Consider the following 19,460-nt stretch of genomic DNA (forward strand, 5'->3'; position numbering starts at 1 on the left):
GGAGTGAATAATGAGAGAGAGAAAAAAGAGAGAAACAAACAGAGAGAAACAGAGAGAAAGAGAGAATGAGAAAGTCAGAGATAAAGAATGAGAGTGAGAGAGAGATGGAGAAAGAGACAGAGAAAAAGAGAAATGGCCCCAAATCTTTTTTTTTCAGTGCCGTTGTATGGTTACTAAACGAACAGTTGTAAGTCGAGGACTACCAGCACAGGGTGAAATAACCACTCCGCTTCCCTTTCCTTCTTCACATCAGGAGCAGTGATGGATAGCAGCTAATCCGGATTACCAATCCCAATTCATACGGATGATCTTCAGCGAGGATTTGAAGATTGGGCTTCGTTCCTAGTCGGCTTGTCCGTCTCGCAGGGAATTTGGGGGTGGTGGGAGTGTCCTGGCTGCCACCAACCTCGGATAAAGGGGAACCCATGGCCAAATGGTTTAAGGATTACCTCAGTTTTGGGAGCAGGAGGTCTCCCCCACAGCCTCCCAAACCAGATTACACCGAGAGTGATATCTTAAAGGCCTATCGGGCCCAGAAGAGTTTAGATTTTGAGGATCCCTACGAAGAGGGCGACGGCAAAACCGATCCCGATCCGGGAGGCTCTCCGAGTAAGGGGTGTGTCTGCAGCGGCAATTTGGAAGGGAAGTACGGGTCGCCCAAACACCGTCTCATCAAAGTAGACGCCTCTGATCTTAACCGGAGCAAGGCCCTCCTTGCCACGGTGGGCGAGGACTCGGCCGTCCCGTCAGATCAGGTAAAATGCGGTTTCTAGTCTCTCTCGCGCGTCTTGGGATGGTTTTGTCCCCTGGGGAGGGGGAGAGGCTTCCGGTTTTTGTTCTAGGCTTCCCAAGGGCACGAAGCAAATCCTTGTCCCGACCAAAAAAAAACCCCTTAATTTCCTGTGAATTCTTCTCATTCACATCCAGCAAAGTCTTTCAAGGGAGGATTTATAGTCACAGACCTTATCTGGCTTGGAGACTTGGAGAGTCAGGAACCAATTAAGGGAACTAATGGTCTCCTGCAAACTCCACTCCCCTTTCGCTTCTCTTTTATTTCCTCTGGGAGGGGCCATTCACCGTCCACCTGTGGCCTTACTCCCAAGTCGACTCTTGTTCCTTAGCTGTTCCCTTCCTCTGGCAACTCTGAGCATGGACACACTGGGAACAGGCTCCAGCTGTTCTTCTGCCTCATTGATCTCTGACTCCGAAGGCAGCTGATAACTGGCATACGGCCCTGTCCCCCTCTCTGCCTCCGACACAGAGCCCTCCTCAGAGCCTTCCCCAGACTCCAGGACTGGCCCAGGTTCCTCCCCAACCTCCTCACTCTCCGAATCTGCTGCCAGCTCCACTGGCCATTGATGGACCACAACAGTTTTCCGCTTTATTTTCGGGGAGCTTGAGAATTTCACATCCCTCTGGAGCTATTTGTGAGTTCCTTTTTTGGGTGGCGAGGGGCCGTCAGTAGTGGTGAAGGGGCCTTTTCCACGTTACTCCGGGAAAAGTTCCCGTGTCAAAGTTGAAATGGTGATGTAAGTCCTCGTCTTACGATGGCAATTGAACCCAGAATTTATGTTGTTAAATGAGACATTTGCTTAAGTGAGTTTTGCTCCATTGTATGGCGTTTCTTGCTGTGGTTGTTAAGCAAATCATTGCTGTTGTGAAATTAGTAACACGGTTGTTAAGTGAGTCCAGCTTCCCTGTGGTCTCTGCTTGTCGGAAGGTCACCAAAGGGGACCAAGTTACCCAGGGATGCTGCAACCGTCATAACTGTGAGTCAGTTGCCAAGTGTCTGAATTTTGATCACGTGACCAGGGGAATGCTGTAATGGTCATAAGGGTGAAAAATGTTCTTAACTCACTTTTTTCCAGTGATGTTGTAACTTTGAAGAGTCACTAAATGAACTGTTGTAAGTTGAGGACTACCTGTATGTTGGGGGGGGGGTTAGGGTTAGGGTTATGGGGGACAATAAAAAACAGGAATGTTTTCTACTCTAGAGAAACACACAGATGGTCCTCAACTTACGACCACAATTGACTCCTAAATTTGGGTCACCATGCAAGACAGTTGTTAAGTGAGCTTTTCTCCATTTTCCTTGCCACAGTTGTCGAGTGAATCGCTGCAGTTGTTAAGTTAGTAATGAGGTTGTTAAGTGAATCTTGTCAGAAGGTCGCAAAAGGGGGATCACGTGACCACAGGACTCAGTAACGGTCACAAATACGAGTCAGCTGCCAAGGATCTGAATTTTGATCACTGCGATGGTCGCAAGAGTGAGGAACGGTTCGTGAGTCCCCTTTTTCGGTGCCGTTGTCACTTTGAACGGTCCCTAAGCCGAGGTCTTCCTTCAACCCCAGAAGGAAACATTTTGCCACCAAATTTGGTATTTTTCTCTCCCCCGGCGTCAAATTTCTTCCTGATTTTTGAGAATAACTTTTGAGGAAGAATTCACAAAATCGAGTTTTTTAAAAAAGCAGGAAAAAAAGCAACCATAAAGGTTATAAATCTTATCTGAAAAGCAGAAAGATACCGAAAAATCAAATTGATGAGGCAGATCGCGGGATGGATCTAAACGGAAAACATAAACCATTTTTTTTAAAAAAAAATAAAACATAAAAAAAAACCAGCAACAACATTTTCCCTGAAGTGCTTTGACTAGTTCTGTCGTTGCCGTTTTGATCTGTGGCCGTCCTTCCCACATCGATCATGCGCTTTTGACACTCCGCTGTCAAGTGGTCTGTGACGACTGGTGGAGGGGAAAGGAAGGCGAGCTCTGGGAGAGCGGTTGATGGGCTTCTTTTGAGGGGGCTAGTCCTCATTAGGTCTGGAAACAGGAGCGGTGGAGAGTAGAAAACGAAATGGAGTAGCTTCAATACATCGTCTAGTTGTTCAGGCACCGGATTAGAAACCGAGAGACGGTGAGTTTTAGTGCCTCCTTAGGGCAGGAAAGACAGTTGAGTGACTTTGGGCCAATCACCAGGAGACGGTGAGTTCTAGTCCCATCTTAAGCATGAAAGCCAGCTGGGTGACTTTGGGCCAATCACCAGGAGACGGTGAGTTCTAGTACCATCTTAAGCATGAAAGCCAGCTTGGTGACTTTGGGCCAATCACCAAGAGAGGGTGAGTTCTAGTCCCATCTTAAGCATGAAAGCCAGCTGGGTGACTTTGGGCCAATCACCAGGAGACGGTGAGTTCTAGTCCCATCTTAAGCATGAAAGCCAGCTTGGTGACTTTGGGCCAATCACCAGGAGACAGTGAGTTCTAGTCCCATCTTAAGCATGAAAGCCAGCTTGGTGACTTTGGGCCAATCACCAGGAGACGGTGAGTTCTAGTCCCATCTTAAGCAAGAAAGCCAGCTTGGTGACTTTGGGCCAATCACCTGGAGACCGTGAGTTCTAGTGCCACCTTAAGCATGAAAGCCAGCTTGGTGACTTTGGGCCAATCACCAGGAGACGGTGAATTCTAGTCCCGCCTTAGCCATGAAAGCCGGCTGGGTGACTTTGGGCCAATCACCAGGAATCTGTGAGTTCTAGTGCCACCTTAAGCAGGAAAGCCAGCTTGGTGACTTTGGGCCAATCACCAGGAGACAGTGAGTTCTAGTACTACCTTTGCCATGACAGCCGGCTGGATGACTTTGGGCCAATCACCTGGAGACCGTGAGTTCTAGTGCCACCTTAAGCAGGAAAGCCAGCTTGGTGACTTTGGGCCAATCACCAGGAGACGGTGAGTTCTAGTCCCGCCTTAGCCATGAAAGCTGGCTAGGTGACTTTAGGCCAATCACCAGGAATTTGTAACTGCAACTATTCCCTTAACAATTGTGGCAGGAAGGGTCTTAACGTCAGGCCTGATTCACTTAACAACCATCGTGCTTAGCAACAGAAATGTTGGTCCCAATTCCCATTGCTAAGCAAGGTAGTTGCTAAGTAAGTCACCTCAGTTTTTATGATCTTTTTTTATGACCGCTTGGTTAAGCCAATCACTGCAGTTGTTAAGTGAGTGATGCCGTTGTTAAATGAAACCAACTTCCGCAATTGTCTGCTGGTCAGAAACCTGCTGAGAAAGTTGTAAGTGGGGAACTCGTGACCCCGGGACGCTGCAACCGTCATAAATACGAGCCGGTTGCCAAGCATCTGAATTTTGATCCTGTGACCATGGGCATGCTGCTACAGTCATAAGTGTGAGGATCGGTTCTCGGTCATGTTTTCATTGCCACAAAACCCAAGGATGCTACCACCGTCGTAAATCCATGCCAGTTGCCAAGCACCCTAATTTTGATGGTCGTAAGTGCGAGGACCAGCCGTATGTGATTTTTTTTCAGTGCCGCCATAACTTGGAACAGACGCTAAACGAATGGACATAAGCCGAGGACTGCCCGCAATTAAGGTAGCTTGTGAATTATGTGCATTTAACGGGTTTCTAGGCGTCTGTAGCCAGAATTGGGTCTGGAGACAGTTTAGCCCCTCAGGTGTAAAAAAAAGCATTTTTCAAAGAGGCTGCAACCGTTTCCACTTTATAGTCTCAATTTTCCCTCCTGCCCTTTTTAAAATTATATCCCTGCAGAGGTGCCATTGGAGGCTTCATAAATATGATACTCTTTTTGATTAATTATGTAATTCTAATATGTTTATGATATTATTCATGAGCTTGTTTAACATGGTTTAATTTGTCTGCTCCCCATGGAGGCCCCGTCTGCCCTGCAAGGGGACTCATAAATAATTCCATCAATGAAATATTTCTGGGTAGGAAATGGTAAAAAATACCATTTTATTAGACTCCTCCGCGTCTTGCACCCTGTTTCTGTGGCGCCTGAGACTGATGAGAACTGTAGCACACTGCAAGTAGTATTTGACTTATAGCCATTCATTTAGTGACCAAAGTTACACAACGGCATCGGAAAAATAAAACTTCTCACCGGTTCTCGCTACTTAAAACCGATGCATGGTGATGTGATCAAAACTCGGTCGCGTGGCCCCTGGCATTTCTTTATGACAAATGCAGCGTCCTGGGGAGGGGGTTGTCACATGATCTCCTTTTGTGACTCTTGGACCAGCAAAGTCAAATGGGGAAAACAGATTTGCTTAATGACTGCACAATTCTCTTAACAACTGCAGGGAGAGAGGGGGAGAGGATACATAGATATTGTAGATAGACAGAAGGTAGATAGAGAGATAGACAGACAGACAGACAGATGATAGGTAGGCAGGCAGGCAAAGAAAGAATAGAGACTGGCAGATAGATAGACAGTGATAGCTATTGTACCTAGACAGAAGATAGAGATAGATAAATAGATAGATAGGTAGGTAGGTAGGTAGGTAGGTAGGTAGGTAGGTAGGTAGGTAGATAAATAAATGATAGATAGATAGATGATAGAGAGAGATAGAGAGAGACATAGAGATAGATAGATAGATAGATAGATAGATAGATAGATAGATAGATAGATGATAGAGAGAGAGAGAGACATAGAGATAGGTAGGTCGGTCGGTCGGTAGGTAGGTAGGTAAATAGTAGATAGATAGATAGATAGATAGATAGATAGATAGATAGATAGATAGGTAGGTAGGTAGGTAGGTAGGTAGGTAGGTAGGTAGGTAGGTAGGTAGGTAGGTAGATAGATAGATAGATAGATAGATAGATAGATAGATAGATAGATAGATAGATAGATAGATAGATAGATAGATAGATAGATAGATAGCAATAACACGTAGACTTATATGCGATTTCATAGTGATTTACAGCCTCTCTTTAAGCGGTTTACAAAGTCAGCTATTTTCCCCAACAATCTGGGTCCTCATTTTACTGACTTCGGAAGGATGACTCAATCTCGAGCCGGTCAAGATTGAACTCCTGGCAGTGGGCAGAGTTAGCAGCAATACTGCCTTCTAACCACTGTGCCACCAAAGCTCTTGAGAGAGAGAGAGAAAGAGAGAGGGAGAAGGAGGGAGGGACAGAGAGAGAGAGAGAGATGGAGATGATACGAAGATATTGTAAATAGATAGAAGGGAGGGAGGGAGGGAGAGGGAGAAAAAGAGAAAGAGAGAGCTATATGATAGCAATAGCACTTGGACTTATATACCACTTCACGGTGCTCTATAAGCAGTTTTCAAAGTCAGCCTATTTCCCCCCAAAATCTGGCTCCTCATTTTACCGACTTTGGAAGGTGGGAAAGCTGAATCAACTTTGGTTGGGATCGAACTCCTGGCAATGGGCAGAGTTTGTCTGCAATGCTGCATTTTAACCACTATACAGCCAAGGAGACAGAGACCGTACGCGATAAACAGACAGACAGACAGACAGACGATGACAGATAGATAGATTGATAGATGATAGACAGACAGAAAGACAGACAGACAGACAGACAGACAGATGATCGATAGATTGATAGATCGATAGATAGATAGATAGATAGATAGATGATAGATAAATGATAGATAAATAGATAGATGATAGATAGATAGACAGACAGAAGACAGATGATAGATAGATAGATGATAGATATATAGATAGATAGATAGATAGATAGATAGATAGATAGATGATAGATAGATAGATAGATAGATAGATAGATAGATAGATAGATGATAGATAGATAGATTGATAAATGATAGAGATTGATAGAGGATAGATGATAGATTGATAGATTGATAGATAGATTGATAGATGATAGATAGATAGATGATAGATAGATGATAGATAGATAGATAGATAGATAGATAGATAGATGATAGATAGCTTGATAGATAGATAGATGATAGATAGATAGATTGATAGATTGATAGATGATAGAGATTGATAGATGATAGATAGATAGATAGATAGATAGATAGATAGATGATAGATAGATAGATAGATAGATGATAGATAGATAGATAGTTAGATAGATAGATGATAGATAGATAGATAGATAGATAGATGATAGATGACAGATGACAGATGATAGATAGATAGATAGATAGATAGTTGATAGAGATTGATGATAGATAGATAGATTGATAGATAGTTGATAGAGATTGATGATAGATAGATTGATAGATTGATAGATAGATAGATAGATAGATGATAGATAGATGATAGATAGATAGACAGACAGAAAGACAGACAGACAGACAGACGGTCACAAAAGCAGAAATCGCAAGATATTAGAGAAGCCCCATATGTACCCCTCTCTCCTTCTATGGGTGACCATCAAACTCTCATTTTTAACATGACAAGAGAAAGAAAGGATGATCTACTGGTATCTGTGTGGAATGCAATGGTCCTTGACTTAAGACCAACTATTTCTATTGTTAAGTGAGACATCAGTTAAGTGAGTTTTGCCCCAATTTACATCTTTTCCTGCCCACAGTTGTTAAGGGAATCCCTGCAGGTGATAAGTCAGTAACCCAGTCCTTAAGTGAATCCCGCTTCCCCATTGACTTGGCTTATCAGAAGGTCGCAAAAGGGGATCACGTGATACCAGCAACCGTCATAAGTGCGCGTCGGTTGCGAAGCATCTGAATTTTGATCAATGGTCGTAAGTGTGAAAAACGGTCGTAAGTCACATTTTTCAGTGCTGTTGGAACTTTGGTCCCTAAACAAGCTGTTGTAAGTCGAGGACTTAGCTGTAGGACAAATATCTAGTTCTAAAATCAAAGCAGCAGAAGCAATGCACAAGTAGTCCTCAACTTAGGACTGGTTGCTTGGTTCAAAGTTATGATGGATTCCCTCAAAATGGCACTGGCTGGGGGATTCTGGGAGTTGAAGTCCACACCTCTTAAAGTTCTTGAGGGAAACTGACAGAGTTGCTTGGGCCTCACAGAATGGACCAACAAGTCTGTTTGTAAAGATGGGTTCCCTCAGGTTGTGTGAATCAGGCACTATCCCGACCTGTCGATCCACTTAAAATTTAAGTTTTTTCCTGGTTTTAACAAGTTACAAGTCCTTAAGGAGGGACAAATCCTGGAGGGTGTCAAAAAGAAAATCAAGATGCTGTGGAAATAAAGGGGGTGGGCTTCAGTTACACAGATGTGGCTGTCATATCTCTCTCTCTCTCCCCCCCCCCCTCTCTCTCTCTCTCACACACACACACACACTCACTCACTCACTCATGGATGCCCCTGCTTGGAGCAAAATGTGTGTGGACAAAAGGCAACCTCGATTCTCTTTTCTCTCTTCCTGCCTGGACACGTTTTGACACTGGGGTGTTTTTGAAAGTGCTCTTCTGTTTGGAAAAGTGTTAATTGTGCTGGAAGGATTTCACACACTTCCCTTCCTTTCCCTCTCCATTTTTCCATCCTTCCCTTCCCTTCTTCCTTTCCTTTCCCTCTTTCCCGTTTCCCTTCCTTTCCTTCCCTTCTTCCCTTCCCTTCCCTTCTTCCTTCCCTTCCCCTCTTTCCCTTTCCATTGTTCCTTCCTTGCCTTCTTCCTTCCCTTTCCATTTTTCTTCCTTCCCTTCCTTCTTCCTTTCCTTTCCCTGTTTCCCTTTCCATTTTTCCTTCCTTCCCTTCTTCCTTTCCTTTCCATTGTTCCTTCCTTGCCTTCTTCCTTTCCTTCCCCTCTTTCCCTTTCCATTTTTCCTTCCTTCCCTTCCCTTCTTCCTTTCCTTTCCCTCTTTCCCTTTCCATTTTTCCTTCCCTTCTTCCTTTCCCTTCCTTTCCCTCTTTCCCTTTCCATTTTTCCTTCCTTGCCTTCTTCCTTCCCTTTCCATTTTTTCTTCCTTCCCTTCCCTTCTTCCTTTCCTTTCCCTATTTCCCTTTCCATTTTTCCTTCCTTCCCTTCTTCCTTTCCTTTCCATTGTTCCTTCCTTGCCTTCTTCCTTTCCTTCCCCTCTTTCCCTTTCCATTTTTCCTTCCTTCCCTTCCCTTCTTCCTTTCCTTTCCCTCTTTCCCTTTCCATTTTTCCTTCCCTTCTTCCTTTCCCTTCCTTTCCCTCTTTCCCTTTCCATTTTTCCTTTCTTCCCTTCTTAATTTCTTTTCCCTTTCCTTCCTTTCCCTCTTTCCCTTTCTATTTTTCTTCCTTCCCTTCTTCCTTTCCTTTCCCTCTTTCCCTTTTCATTTTTCCTTCCCTTCTTCCTTTCCCTTCCCTTCCCTTCCCTCTTTCCCTTTCTATTTTTCTTCCTTCCCTTCTTCCTTTCCCTTTCCTTCCTTTCCCTCTTTCCCTTTTTCCTTCCTTCCCTTCTTACTTTCCTTTCCCTTTCCTTCCTTTCCCTCTTTCCCTTTCCGTTTTTCCTTCCTGCCCTCTTCCTTCCCTTCCCTTCTCTTTCCTTCCTTCTTTTCTTTCTTCCCTCTTCTCTTTTGCTTCTTCCTTTCCCTTTCTCTTCCCTTCCCCTCCCCCCTCTCTCTCTGTGCCTCTTTGCACAGATGGGAGCTAATGCTTGACCTAGAATGTCACACTCCGCAAGCAAGATCACAGTTCAATTTTATTCACACTGCTTCCCTCGCAATTCTCTGCTTCCTGTTTTGGGGTGGGTGGGTGAGGGCTAAGGCAACCCCCAATAGGGATCTGTGTAAGATTAGGAGCTACCTACACCCCCTCCCATCTCAAACACAATCATGATCTTTTTTTAAAACAAACCAGAAATCTGTCACTTAGTTTAACAGTTCCATGCACAGATGTGTAGTTTAAAGAGGTCTCCTGGTGCATTTCAAAGGCACCATGCAAACAATTGATTCAAGAGCCCAGTCCATATGAAAGGCAAAATCAGGAGCATTGTTCCCTTTCAAATAGGCTCTGCTTTCATCCAGGGGTTCAAAGGGGCTCCTTCAAAGGGCCTTCTGCGCATGCCTTTGTGGCAAATTTGCAACTGATTCAATTGTTTTGCTTTGAGATTTATTTATTTTTTGACTCAGGGAGAGGCAATTCCATTCATGTTTTGTTCCTTCTAAGTACAAAGCAAGCAGGGGGTTGGACTAGAAGACCTCCAAGGTCCCTTCTGTGGGACGTGGTGGCTCAGAGGCTAAGATGCTGAGCATGTCTATCAGAAAGGGCGGCAGTTCGAATCCCTAGCGCCCGCATAATGGAGTGAGCTCCCGTTCCTTGTCCCAGCTTCTGCCAACCTAGCAGTTCGAAAGCACCTAAAAATGCAAGTAGAAAAATAGGAACCACCTTTGGTGGGAAGGGAACAGCGTTCCGTGCGCCTTTGGTGTTTAGTGATGCTGGCCACATTGTTGCAGAAAATGACAGGCGTTAGACTTCTCGGGATACAGGAAAAGTTTATTTGGCAGCCAAGTTCAGAAAGCTAGCCCATGGCTTAGCATTGCAAGTTCTGAACAACCTTAATTATCGAAGCACGCATTCTTATTCATTCCCAAAAGCATTGCAACACGGAAATTCTTAACACATTTCTTAGTGGTTACCTTGAGGAGAAAACCTTATAAGGAGATGAGGGTCTTACTTCTCCTTTTGTTTCAGGTATGGCTTACGTGTTATTAACGAACTTTAATTGAACTTTGTGGTTTGGACTTTTAACACAAGTTTCGACATAGGGACGTTGGCGAGAACATCCTGTGGTTAGTGAATGGGGACACTTCCTTTAAGTAACTTCTAACTGTCCCTGTTATTCTATTGCAAGTTCCAACTCTTGTCTATGTGACTTTTAATATAGAAGTAAAGGGGTTCTAAGAGGCTGTCCAGCCTGACCCAGTAGGTTTCACACTTAATGTCCAAATCTCACTTTACGGTTGCTTTAACATGACCACGGAGACTTCTTTGGACAGCGCTGGCTCTTCTGCTTTGAAACGGAGATGAGCAACGCCCCCTAGAGTCAGGGATGACTAGCCCATATGTGCGAGAGTAACCTTTACCTTAAGTTCCCTGCACTCAAGACTTCTTGATACATGATACAAAGCCCCAATTTTCATCAGTACACATATAGACTGGAAGAAACCAGGCTCAATAGCAGTGACTGGGAGAGGGATCTTGGAGTCTTAGTGGAGAACCAGTTAAATATGAGACAGCAGTTTGACTCCCTCTTCTTTGTGGCAGCCCCTGAGATATCGGAAGACTGCTATCATGTCTCCCCTGGTCCTTCTTTTCATTAAACTAGACATACCCAGTTCCTGCAACCGTTCTTCATATATTTTATCCTTCAGTCCCCTCATCATCTTTATTGTTCTTCTCTGCATTCTTTCCAGAGTCTCCACATCTTTTCTACATCGTGGCGACCAAAACTGTCTGTCTATCGTCTATCATCTATCATCAATCAATCAATCAATCAATATTTATTTATCTATCTATCTATCTTTCTATCTCTATCTCTATCTATCATCTATCTATCTATCTATCTATCTATCTATCTATCTATCTATCTATCATCTATCTATCTATCTATCTATCTATCTATCTATCTATCTATCTATCCTGTCTGTCTATCATCTATCAATATCATTGTCTTTGTCTGTCTGTCTGTCTGTCTCTCTCTGTCTGTCTATCTTGTCTCTGTCATCTATCATCTATCTATCATCTCTGTCTGTCTATCTGTCTATCTATCTTGTCTGTCTGTCTATTTATCTATTTTGTCTATCTATCTATCTTCTGTCTGTCTATCTGTCTGTCTATCATCTATCTTCTACCATCTATCAATCTCTCTCTTTACCTACTTATTATATCATATTTCTCTCTCTCTCTCTCTTTTCTCTGTCTCTGTCTCTCTCTCAGAGAGAGGAAGGGAGAGAATCTTTTGTCATGTTAAAACTGAGAATTTGAGGGAAGGAGCATGGGGCAAATTTGGGGCTTCTCTAATATCTTGCGATTTCTGCTTCTGTGACCCTGTTTTTGGCTGGTCGAAAACAAGGATTCGTCCCAGCCTTGCACTGAACAAATCACCTCTTTTCCGTGTTCGCATTTCACACTTAGCTTTCTCCATCCCCCCCCCTAAACCCCCTCCGGGCGTCCGATTTTAATTAAAATATCGACAGAGTTTACACGCCCTTCGCTCCTGACACTTAATTCACCTGCGATAATAGATCAGAGCACTTAATATACAGTCTGATGAATATATTCCCAATAATGGAGTTAGGGAAGCAAAGCCTGAAAAAAAAATCAGCAGCAATTGGATGAGGATGACATTAAATGGCGGAAGAAATATTTGGTGGAGGGGGAGGGATTTGAACCCGGGTCCTGCTGCGGGCCTCTGCGGGGGGGAAGAAGGGGGAGATGATGTCACACCCACTCTGCTATGATGTCATCGTGCAAAGGTCGGGGATCAGGGTATCTTGCCTCATCGATCGTCGGCCATGTTTGCATGAGGGGTGTGATGTCATCGTGGCTTATTCTGTCATCATGGCTTGTTCTGTTCTCATGTTCTGTCATCATGGCTTGTTCTATCCTCATGACTTGGTCTGTCCTCATGGCTTGTTCTGTCCTCATGGCTTGTTCTGTCCTCATGTTTTGTCCTCATGGCTTGTTCTGTCCTCATGGGTTGCTCCGTCCTCATGGCTTGTTCTGTCCTCATGGCTTGTTCTGTCCTCATGTTCTGTCCTCATGGCTTGTTCTCTCCTCATGGGTTGTTCTGTCCTCATGGGTTGTTCTGTCATCATGGCTTGTTCTGTCCTCATAGGTTGCTCCATCCTCATGGCTTGTTCTGTCCTCATGGCTTGTTCTGTCCTCATGGCTTGTTCTGTCCTCATGGCTTGGGCTGTCCTCATGGGTTGCTCTGTCCTCATGGGTTGCTCTGTCCTCATGGCTTGTTCTGTCCTCATGTTCTGTCCTCATGGCTTGTTCTGTCCTCATGGCTTGTTCTGTCCTCATGTTCTGTCCTCATGGCTTGTTCTGTCCTCATGGCTTGGGCTGTCCTCATGGGTTGCTCTGTCCTCATGGGTTGCTCTGTCCTCATGGCTTGTTCTGTCCTCATGTTCTGTCCTCATGGCTTGGGCTGTCTTCATGGCTTGTTCTGTCATCATGGCTTGTTCTGTCCTCATGGCTTGTTCTGTCCTCATGTTCTGTCCTCATGGCTTGTTCTGTCCTCATGACTTGGTCTGTCCTCATGGCTTGTTCTGTCCTCATGGCTTGGGCTGTCTTCATGGCTTGTGCTATCATCGTGGCTTGTTCTGTCCTCATGGCTTGTTCTGTCCTCATGGCTTGTTCTGTCCTCATGTTTTGTCCTCATGGCTTGTTCTGTCCTCATGGCTTGTTCTGTCTCATGGCTTGTTCTGTCCTCATGGTTTGTTCTGTCCTCATGGGTTGTTCTGTCCTCATGGCTTGTTCTGTCATCATGGCTTGTTCTGTCCTCATGGCTTGGGCTATCTTCATGGCTTGTTCTGTCCTCATAGGTTGCTCTGTCCTCATGGCTTGTTCTGTCCTCATGGCTTGTTCTGTCCTCATGTTCTGTCCTCATGGCTTGTTCTGTCCTCATGTTCTGTTCTCATGGCTTGTTCTGTCCTCATGGCTTGTTCTGTCCTCATGGCTTGTTCTGTCATCATGGCTTGTTCGGTTCTCATGGCTTGTTCTGTCCTCATGTTCTGTCATCATGGCTTGTTTGGTCCTCATGGCTTGTGCTATCATCATGGCTTGTTCTGTCCTCATGGCTTGGGTTGTCATTGTGGCTTGTTCTGTAGCAACTTCCGAATTTTCAGGCCCTTCCTCTCCTCTTGGGGATCCCATTATCCTCAGCCCACCTGGAACCTGGTGCAAAAGATCTATTGTTAAGGATCGGGCAAATGTCTAAATGGGATATATTCAGTTAATTAATACATTCATTAAATTAATGGGATTGAATTGCAATTCTAATGAAATCATTGTTTTTGGAACCCATTTGGCATTTCCCCTTGGTTTTCTTAGGGACCATGCAAACAGGTAAATCCTTTTTAAAAATCAGGTTAAAGTTGGAATTGTTGGAACCAAAGGAATCTGAATGGAGGCTCCATTAGTGCTTAGAATTTAGGCTACAGGAGAATAACGCAGGAGAATAATCTGAATTTATGTAGCATTCCTGAACAAACAATAGGAGGAGCTGAGGTGGCGCAGTGGTTAGGGTGCAGCACTGCAGGCCACTTCAGCTGACTGTTATCTGCAGTTCAGCGGTTCTAATCTCACCGGCTCAAGGTTGACTCAGCCTTCCATCCTTCCGAGGTGGGTGAAATGAGGACCCAGACTGTGGGGGCGATATGCTGACTCTGTAAACCGCTTAGAGAGGGCTGAAAGCCCTATGAAGCGGTATATAAGTCTAACTGCTATTGCTATTGCTATATGCACAGAGTATTCCATCAGATTAAAAAAAAACAGCTGTAGTACAGATAGGACTTACAACAGTTCATTTAGTGACGGTTCAAAGTTGCAACGGCACTGAAAAAAGTGACAGGATCTTTTTCACACTTACGACCATATCCCCATGGTCTCGTAACAAACATTTGGATGCTTGGCAACTGACTCATATTTATGACGGTTGCCTGTCCTGGGGGTCACATGATCCCCTCTTGCGACCTACTGACAAGCAAAGTCCACGAGAAAGCCAGACTCACTTAACAACCGTGTCACTAACTTAACAATGGGAGGGGTTCACTTAACAACCGTGGCAGGAAAGGTCATAAAACGGGGCCAAACAGACCATTTTGGGCTCAATCGTCGTCGTACATCGAGGACTACCTGTAGAGCATGGCTGGCTGGGGAATTCTGGGAGTTGAAGTCCCAGAAATCGAAGTGTCTTCGAATTGTTGGGGTTAAAAAATGGTGGCTTAGTTTGATTACGAAGTTCCTCGTTGCTTCTTTTTACTTTCTTAATTCCCTGAAAATGCCGCCAGCGGACTCTCAAACCAGATTAAAAACTCTAATGGGAAGATACCTTGCCAGGGGTCAGGGGTCAAAAGCAATCCTTGCCTACCGCTAAGAAATGCCACGGTGCATTCAAATAATTAATCACCCGCCAAAATTAATAAATGTAATAATTATCTCAGCCAAAACGAGGGATGCTAGAACGGTTTCTCTTCACCTCAGAGTCTCCCAACTTTGGGCAACTTGAAGACGTGTAGACTTCAACTCCCAGAATTCCCCAGCCACCAACCTACCCGGCAGGACTGTTGTTTCAGGAAAATGTGGGTGTGTGTTTGTGTGCGCGCACAACAGCGGTGGGTTTCCCATTTTGTTTCCGCCAGTTTGCCACGCTTCGCGCAGGGGGGGAGCCCATTTCGCAGGCGCACACGTCCCTCCCGCACATGCACCCAGTCTTCCGTGTATGTGGTTTGCTCTCTCGCGCACCTTCCACGCATGTGCCCGGCCTCAAAAACGTAGCCTAAATAGGATGGCATAGAGCCAACGGGGTGGGTAGCCAGGCCCACCTGCAATTTCCGCTTACCGGCTGAATACCACCTCTTTGGCACACTATATTGCCAAAAGTATGCGCTCCCCTGCCTTTACTCGCCTATGAACTTACTGTAAGTGACCTCCCATTCCTAATCCATAGGGTTCAATATGACGTCGGTCCACCCTTTGTAGCTATAACAGCTTCAGCTCTTCTGGGAAGGCTGTCCACAAGGTTCAGGAGTGTGTTTATGGGAATCTTTGGCCATTCTTCCAGAAGCGCATTTGTGAGGTTACACACTGATGTCGGTCGAGTTTATGTGGCCTACCACTTCCTGGCGGAGTTGCTGTCGTTCCCAAACACTTCCACGTTCTCATAATACAGCTGACAGTCGACTGTGGGATATTTAGGAGCGAGGAAATCTCACAACTGGATTTGTTGCACAGGTGGCATCCTATCACAGTTCCACGCCGGAATTCAATGAGTTCCTGAGAGCCACCCACTCTTTCACAAAAGTTTGTCAAAACAGTCTGCATGCCTAGGTGTTGTGGCCCAGCAGGAGCCGTTGGAGCTGCCACCAGACTCCCTATGAGTCGACTCTGGAGGATGTGGAGGACCCTGGACAGGGTTCCGACTCCGAGCAGGGTGCAGAGAGGCTGGTTGGCCACCAGGAGGTGCCTGAGCCTTGGACCAGTGTGGAGGAGACAAGGGAGTGTAATCCTGACGTCCTGCATTGGAGCAGTGGGGAGGAGCCAAGGGAGTTGTTCCTGGATGCCCAGCAATGCCGGGCAGATCGACGTAGAGAGCAGCTACGCAGTTACCAAAGATAATTAGACCCAGGTGATTGTAATTAGGCTCCTCTCAAGATAGTATTTAAAGAGAGACTGGGAGGAATCTGGTTTTGCAGGATTCAACGTCATTCCTAACGCTGGAGAAGCTGTTATCTGTCGAAGTCTGAGTTGCTGCCAAGGTTCTTATCTGTTTGTTACGCTTGGCTTTCAGCCACCGAGATTTTGGTTTCTTGCTAATAAAATGCTGTGACGTTCCAGTTAAGTTAAGCTTATCTCAGCATTCGTTACTGGACGGAGGAGGGGATCAGAACACCTAGGTACTTGATTTTATACACCTGTGGCCATTGAAGGGATTGGAACCCCTGATTCTGATTATTTGGATGGGTGAGCGAATACTTTCGGCAAGTTAGTGTATGTGTACAGTATACACACACACAAAAAAAATGCTGAGTATTATTAATTATAATGATTCATTAATTGGGGTTAAAGTAGAGGGCAAACAAGACAAATACAACTAAAATAAATTTTAGTATTATATTTATTGATTACTAAAATAAAACATTGGTAGTGGAATGCAGGGCAAAATAGAGATATTCTTTTTTATGGCCTCTAAGTCTCAAAACATGCAGGGAGTTGATCTAAGCTGGAAGTAGCTAAAATAAATCATCATGGTGGGGGTCTTTGGTGCTGTCTGCCCTCGGTTCTTTGTTGGCGTTTCATGACCCAACTAGGTAACATCATCAGTGTTAAAAAGAGTCTGGAGGAGGAGGAGGAGGAGGTCCTTGGTGGTCTCTGAATTTGCTTATTTCCTTGAAGACGTTTTATTACCATACTAGGTAACATCAGTGCCAGAAGAAAGTTGGGATTGACTCTGATTATGTGCAAGTAACTTGCAATGTTGGTGAGGGTGTTGTTTTCTCGTTGGTAGTAAGTCCCTTGACTAGGCTGCTGTTGGCTATTTGACTGATTGCCTGAGTTGGAAGTGCAAGCCACTGTATATAATCAGAGAACCAACCTTCCACCCTTTTAGCACTGATGGTGTTACCTGGTTGGGTAATGAAACGTCTGCAAGAAAACCGCCAAGCTCAGAGAGCACGGAAGGCATCACAATCCTCCTCCTCCCCACAAACCCCACTCCCTTCTAGCACTGATGATCTTACCTAGTTTGTGTCATGAAACATCTGGGGAAAAAAACCAACAAAACTCAGAGGGCACAAAGAATCCTACAGTCTCCTCCTCCTCCCTCCCTCCCCTTTATCACTGATAATGTTAGCTAGTTGGGTAATGAAACGTCTGCAAGAAAACAGTTACACTCAGAGAGCACTAAGGAGCCCACACTCCGTCCCCCTCCCTCCCTCCTCCTCCAAACCAGTGGTGGGTTTCAAAAATTGTTCGAACCTACTCTGTGGGTGTGGCCTCCTTTGTGGGAGTGGCTTGCCGCCCATGTGACCGGATGGGAGTGGCTTGCCGCCCATGTGACCGGATATGAAGATGCCGGCGACACTTGTCAGAACCACCTTAAATTACCTCTCACACAGCACTGGGATGCATAAGAATAGGATGCAAACTTGTTTTTTAAAAGGCATCTTTGGTTTGCGTTAAAACAACTTCAACACACACAAAGTTCTGATTGCACCACAAACGCAGTAGCCATCCTTACCTTTCACAGAGGCACTGAGTTTTATAAATAGGAGCATGATAGTGTAGAATAATCACATCCAAGGACCAGTGGTGGGTTTCAAAAAATGTTTGGAACCTCTTCTGTAGGTGTGGCCTGCTTTCCGGGTCCACTGGTGGAACCTCTTCTAACCGGTTCGGTAGATTTGATGAACTGGTTCTACCGAATAGGTGCGAACTGGTAGGAACCCACCTCTGCTCCAAACCCTTCTCCCTTCTAGCACTGATAACATTACCTAGTTGGGTAATGAAAGGTCTGCAAGAAAACCACCAAGCTCAGAGAGAACCAAGGACCCCACAGATAAACCCTGATCCACCAAATATTCTCCTGCAAAATCGTAACCACGCAAGCTTCTGGCAGTCCCAGAAATCCTTTGCTGGTGGGGCAGGCAATGTGTCCCCCACCCCCTCTCCTCCCTGCTCCACACTTTCACCCTGACCGCAGCCTGGGTTGTCTGCGAATAAGAAAAGAGGACAGCTGTCATTCTGCAGTCGAAAGAGTGTGCGAAGATTGCAAAGAGCCCCTCTCATGTGCAGGGAATGGAGGGGGGGGAGTGGAGGACTGAACGAAGAAGGACGTTTCTTTGGGCTCCCCCCTCTCCTCCGTCCCTCGGGTGCTGTTCGACAGCACTCAATCGGCAGGCACCGAGGGGGAAAAGAGAGGATAATGGCTGGGGGAAGAGAAGGATTGGCCTACAATTGTCTTGCGGGCTTTTTCTGGCCCGTTGGAGCGCATTTAATGCGCCATCGGGCAGGTGGGGTGGTGAGCAGAGCCATTAGGGTCCACAGGAGAGCAGAGGAGGGGGGGCAGAGCGGGCCACCTGACGGGCAGGTGTGAGGCAGAAGACACAGAAGGACAGGGCAGGGCAGGTCTTCACTTGAGCCGAGGCTTTGAGCCTTGAGGATGCACTCAAGGACAATTGGGGGGGGGGGATCGCAGATGACGGGGGTCCCCGAACCGGCTCCGCTGGAGGGCTTTAATCAACCCACTTATAGAGCTGGTTCCTGGGTGGGTAGCAGCCCCCATCTTGGCTGGTGGTTTCCCCGGTTCAAAACGGCGGGATGCCATCCTGACCTAGCTTTTCGCACGGACGCACAAACACACACTCTCCGGGGGGAATTGCACAGCTGCTTTTTGTGATATAGAATAGAGTAAGAAAGAGAAGAGAAGAGAAGAAGGAGAAAGAGGAGAAGGGGAAATAGAATAGAATAGATGAGGGAGAGAGAGAGAGAGAGAGATTATTGAGAGATGATAGATAAATAGAGGTGGATGATAGATAAATGAAAGAGAATAAAATAGAATAGATCAGATAGATAGATAGATAGAGAGAGAGAGAGATTATTGAGACATGATAAATAGATAGAGGTAGATGATAGATAGATGAAAGAAAGAGAATAAGAATAGATAGATAGATAGATAGATAGATAGATAGATAGATAGATAGATAGATAGATAGATAGATATAGATAGATTATTGAGATGATACATAGATAGAGGTAAATGATAGATATAGATGAAAGAAAGAGAATAAAATAGAATAGATCAGAGAGAGACAGAGGGAGAGAGAGAGGGGAGAGAGAGAGAGAGAGATTATTGAGAGATGATAGATAAATAGAGGTAGATGATATAGAAGAAAGAAAGAGAATAAATAGAATAGATCAGATAGATAGATAGATAGAGAGAGAGAGAGAGAGAGAGAGATTATTGAGACATGATACATAGATAGAGGTAGATGGATAGATGAAAGAAAGAGAATAAGGATAGATAGATGATAGATAGATAGATAGAT

General features: G+C 45.1%; 1 protein-coding gene across 1 annotated transcript in view; it reads left to right on the forward strand.

Annotated features, from left to right (window-relative positions):
• Positions 1-323: 323 nt before the first annotated feature.
• Positions 324-19,460, forward strand: part of SHD (Src homology 2 domain containing transforming protein D) — a gene marked incomplete at its 3' end in the record, with an annotated part of 42,804 nt that continues 23,667 nt past the window's right edge. Inside the window, exon 1 of the mRNA XM_032238329.1 lies at positions 324-755. Within this exon, the coding sequence (XP_032094220.1) occupies positions 426-755 (330 nt within the window). The remainder of the gene's footprint in view (positions 756-19,460) is intronic.

The sequence above is a fragment of the Thamnophis elegans genome, unplaced genomic scaffold (genome assembly GCF_009769535.1).
Source record: "Thamnophis elegans isolate rThaEle1 unplaced genomic scaffold, rThaEle1.pri scaffold_117_arrow_ctg1, whole genome shotgun sequence".
NCBI lineage: Eukaryota > Metazoa > Chordata > Lepidosauria > Squamata > Colubridae > Thamnophis > Thamnophis elegans.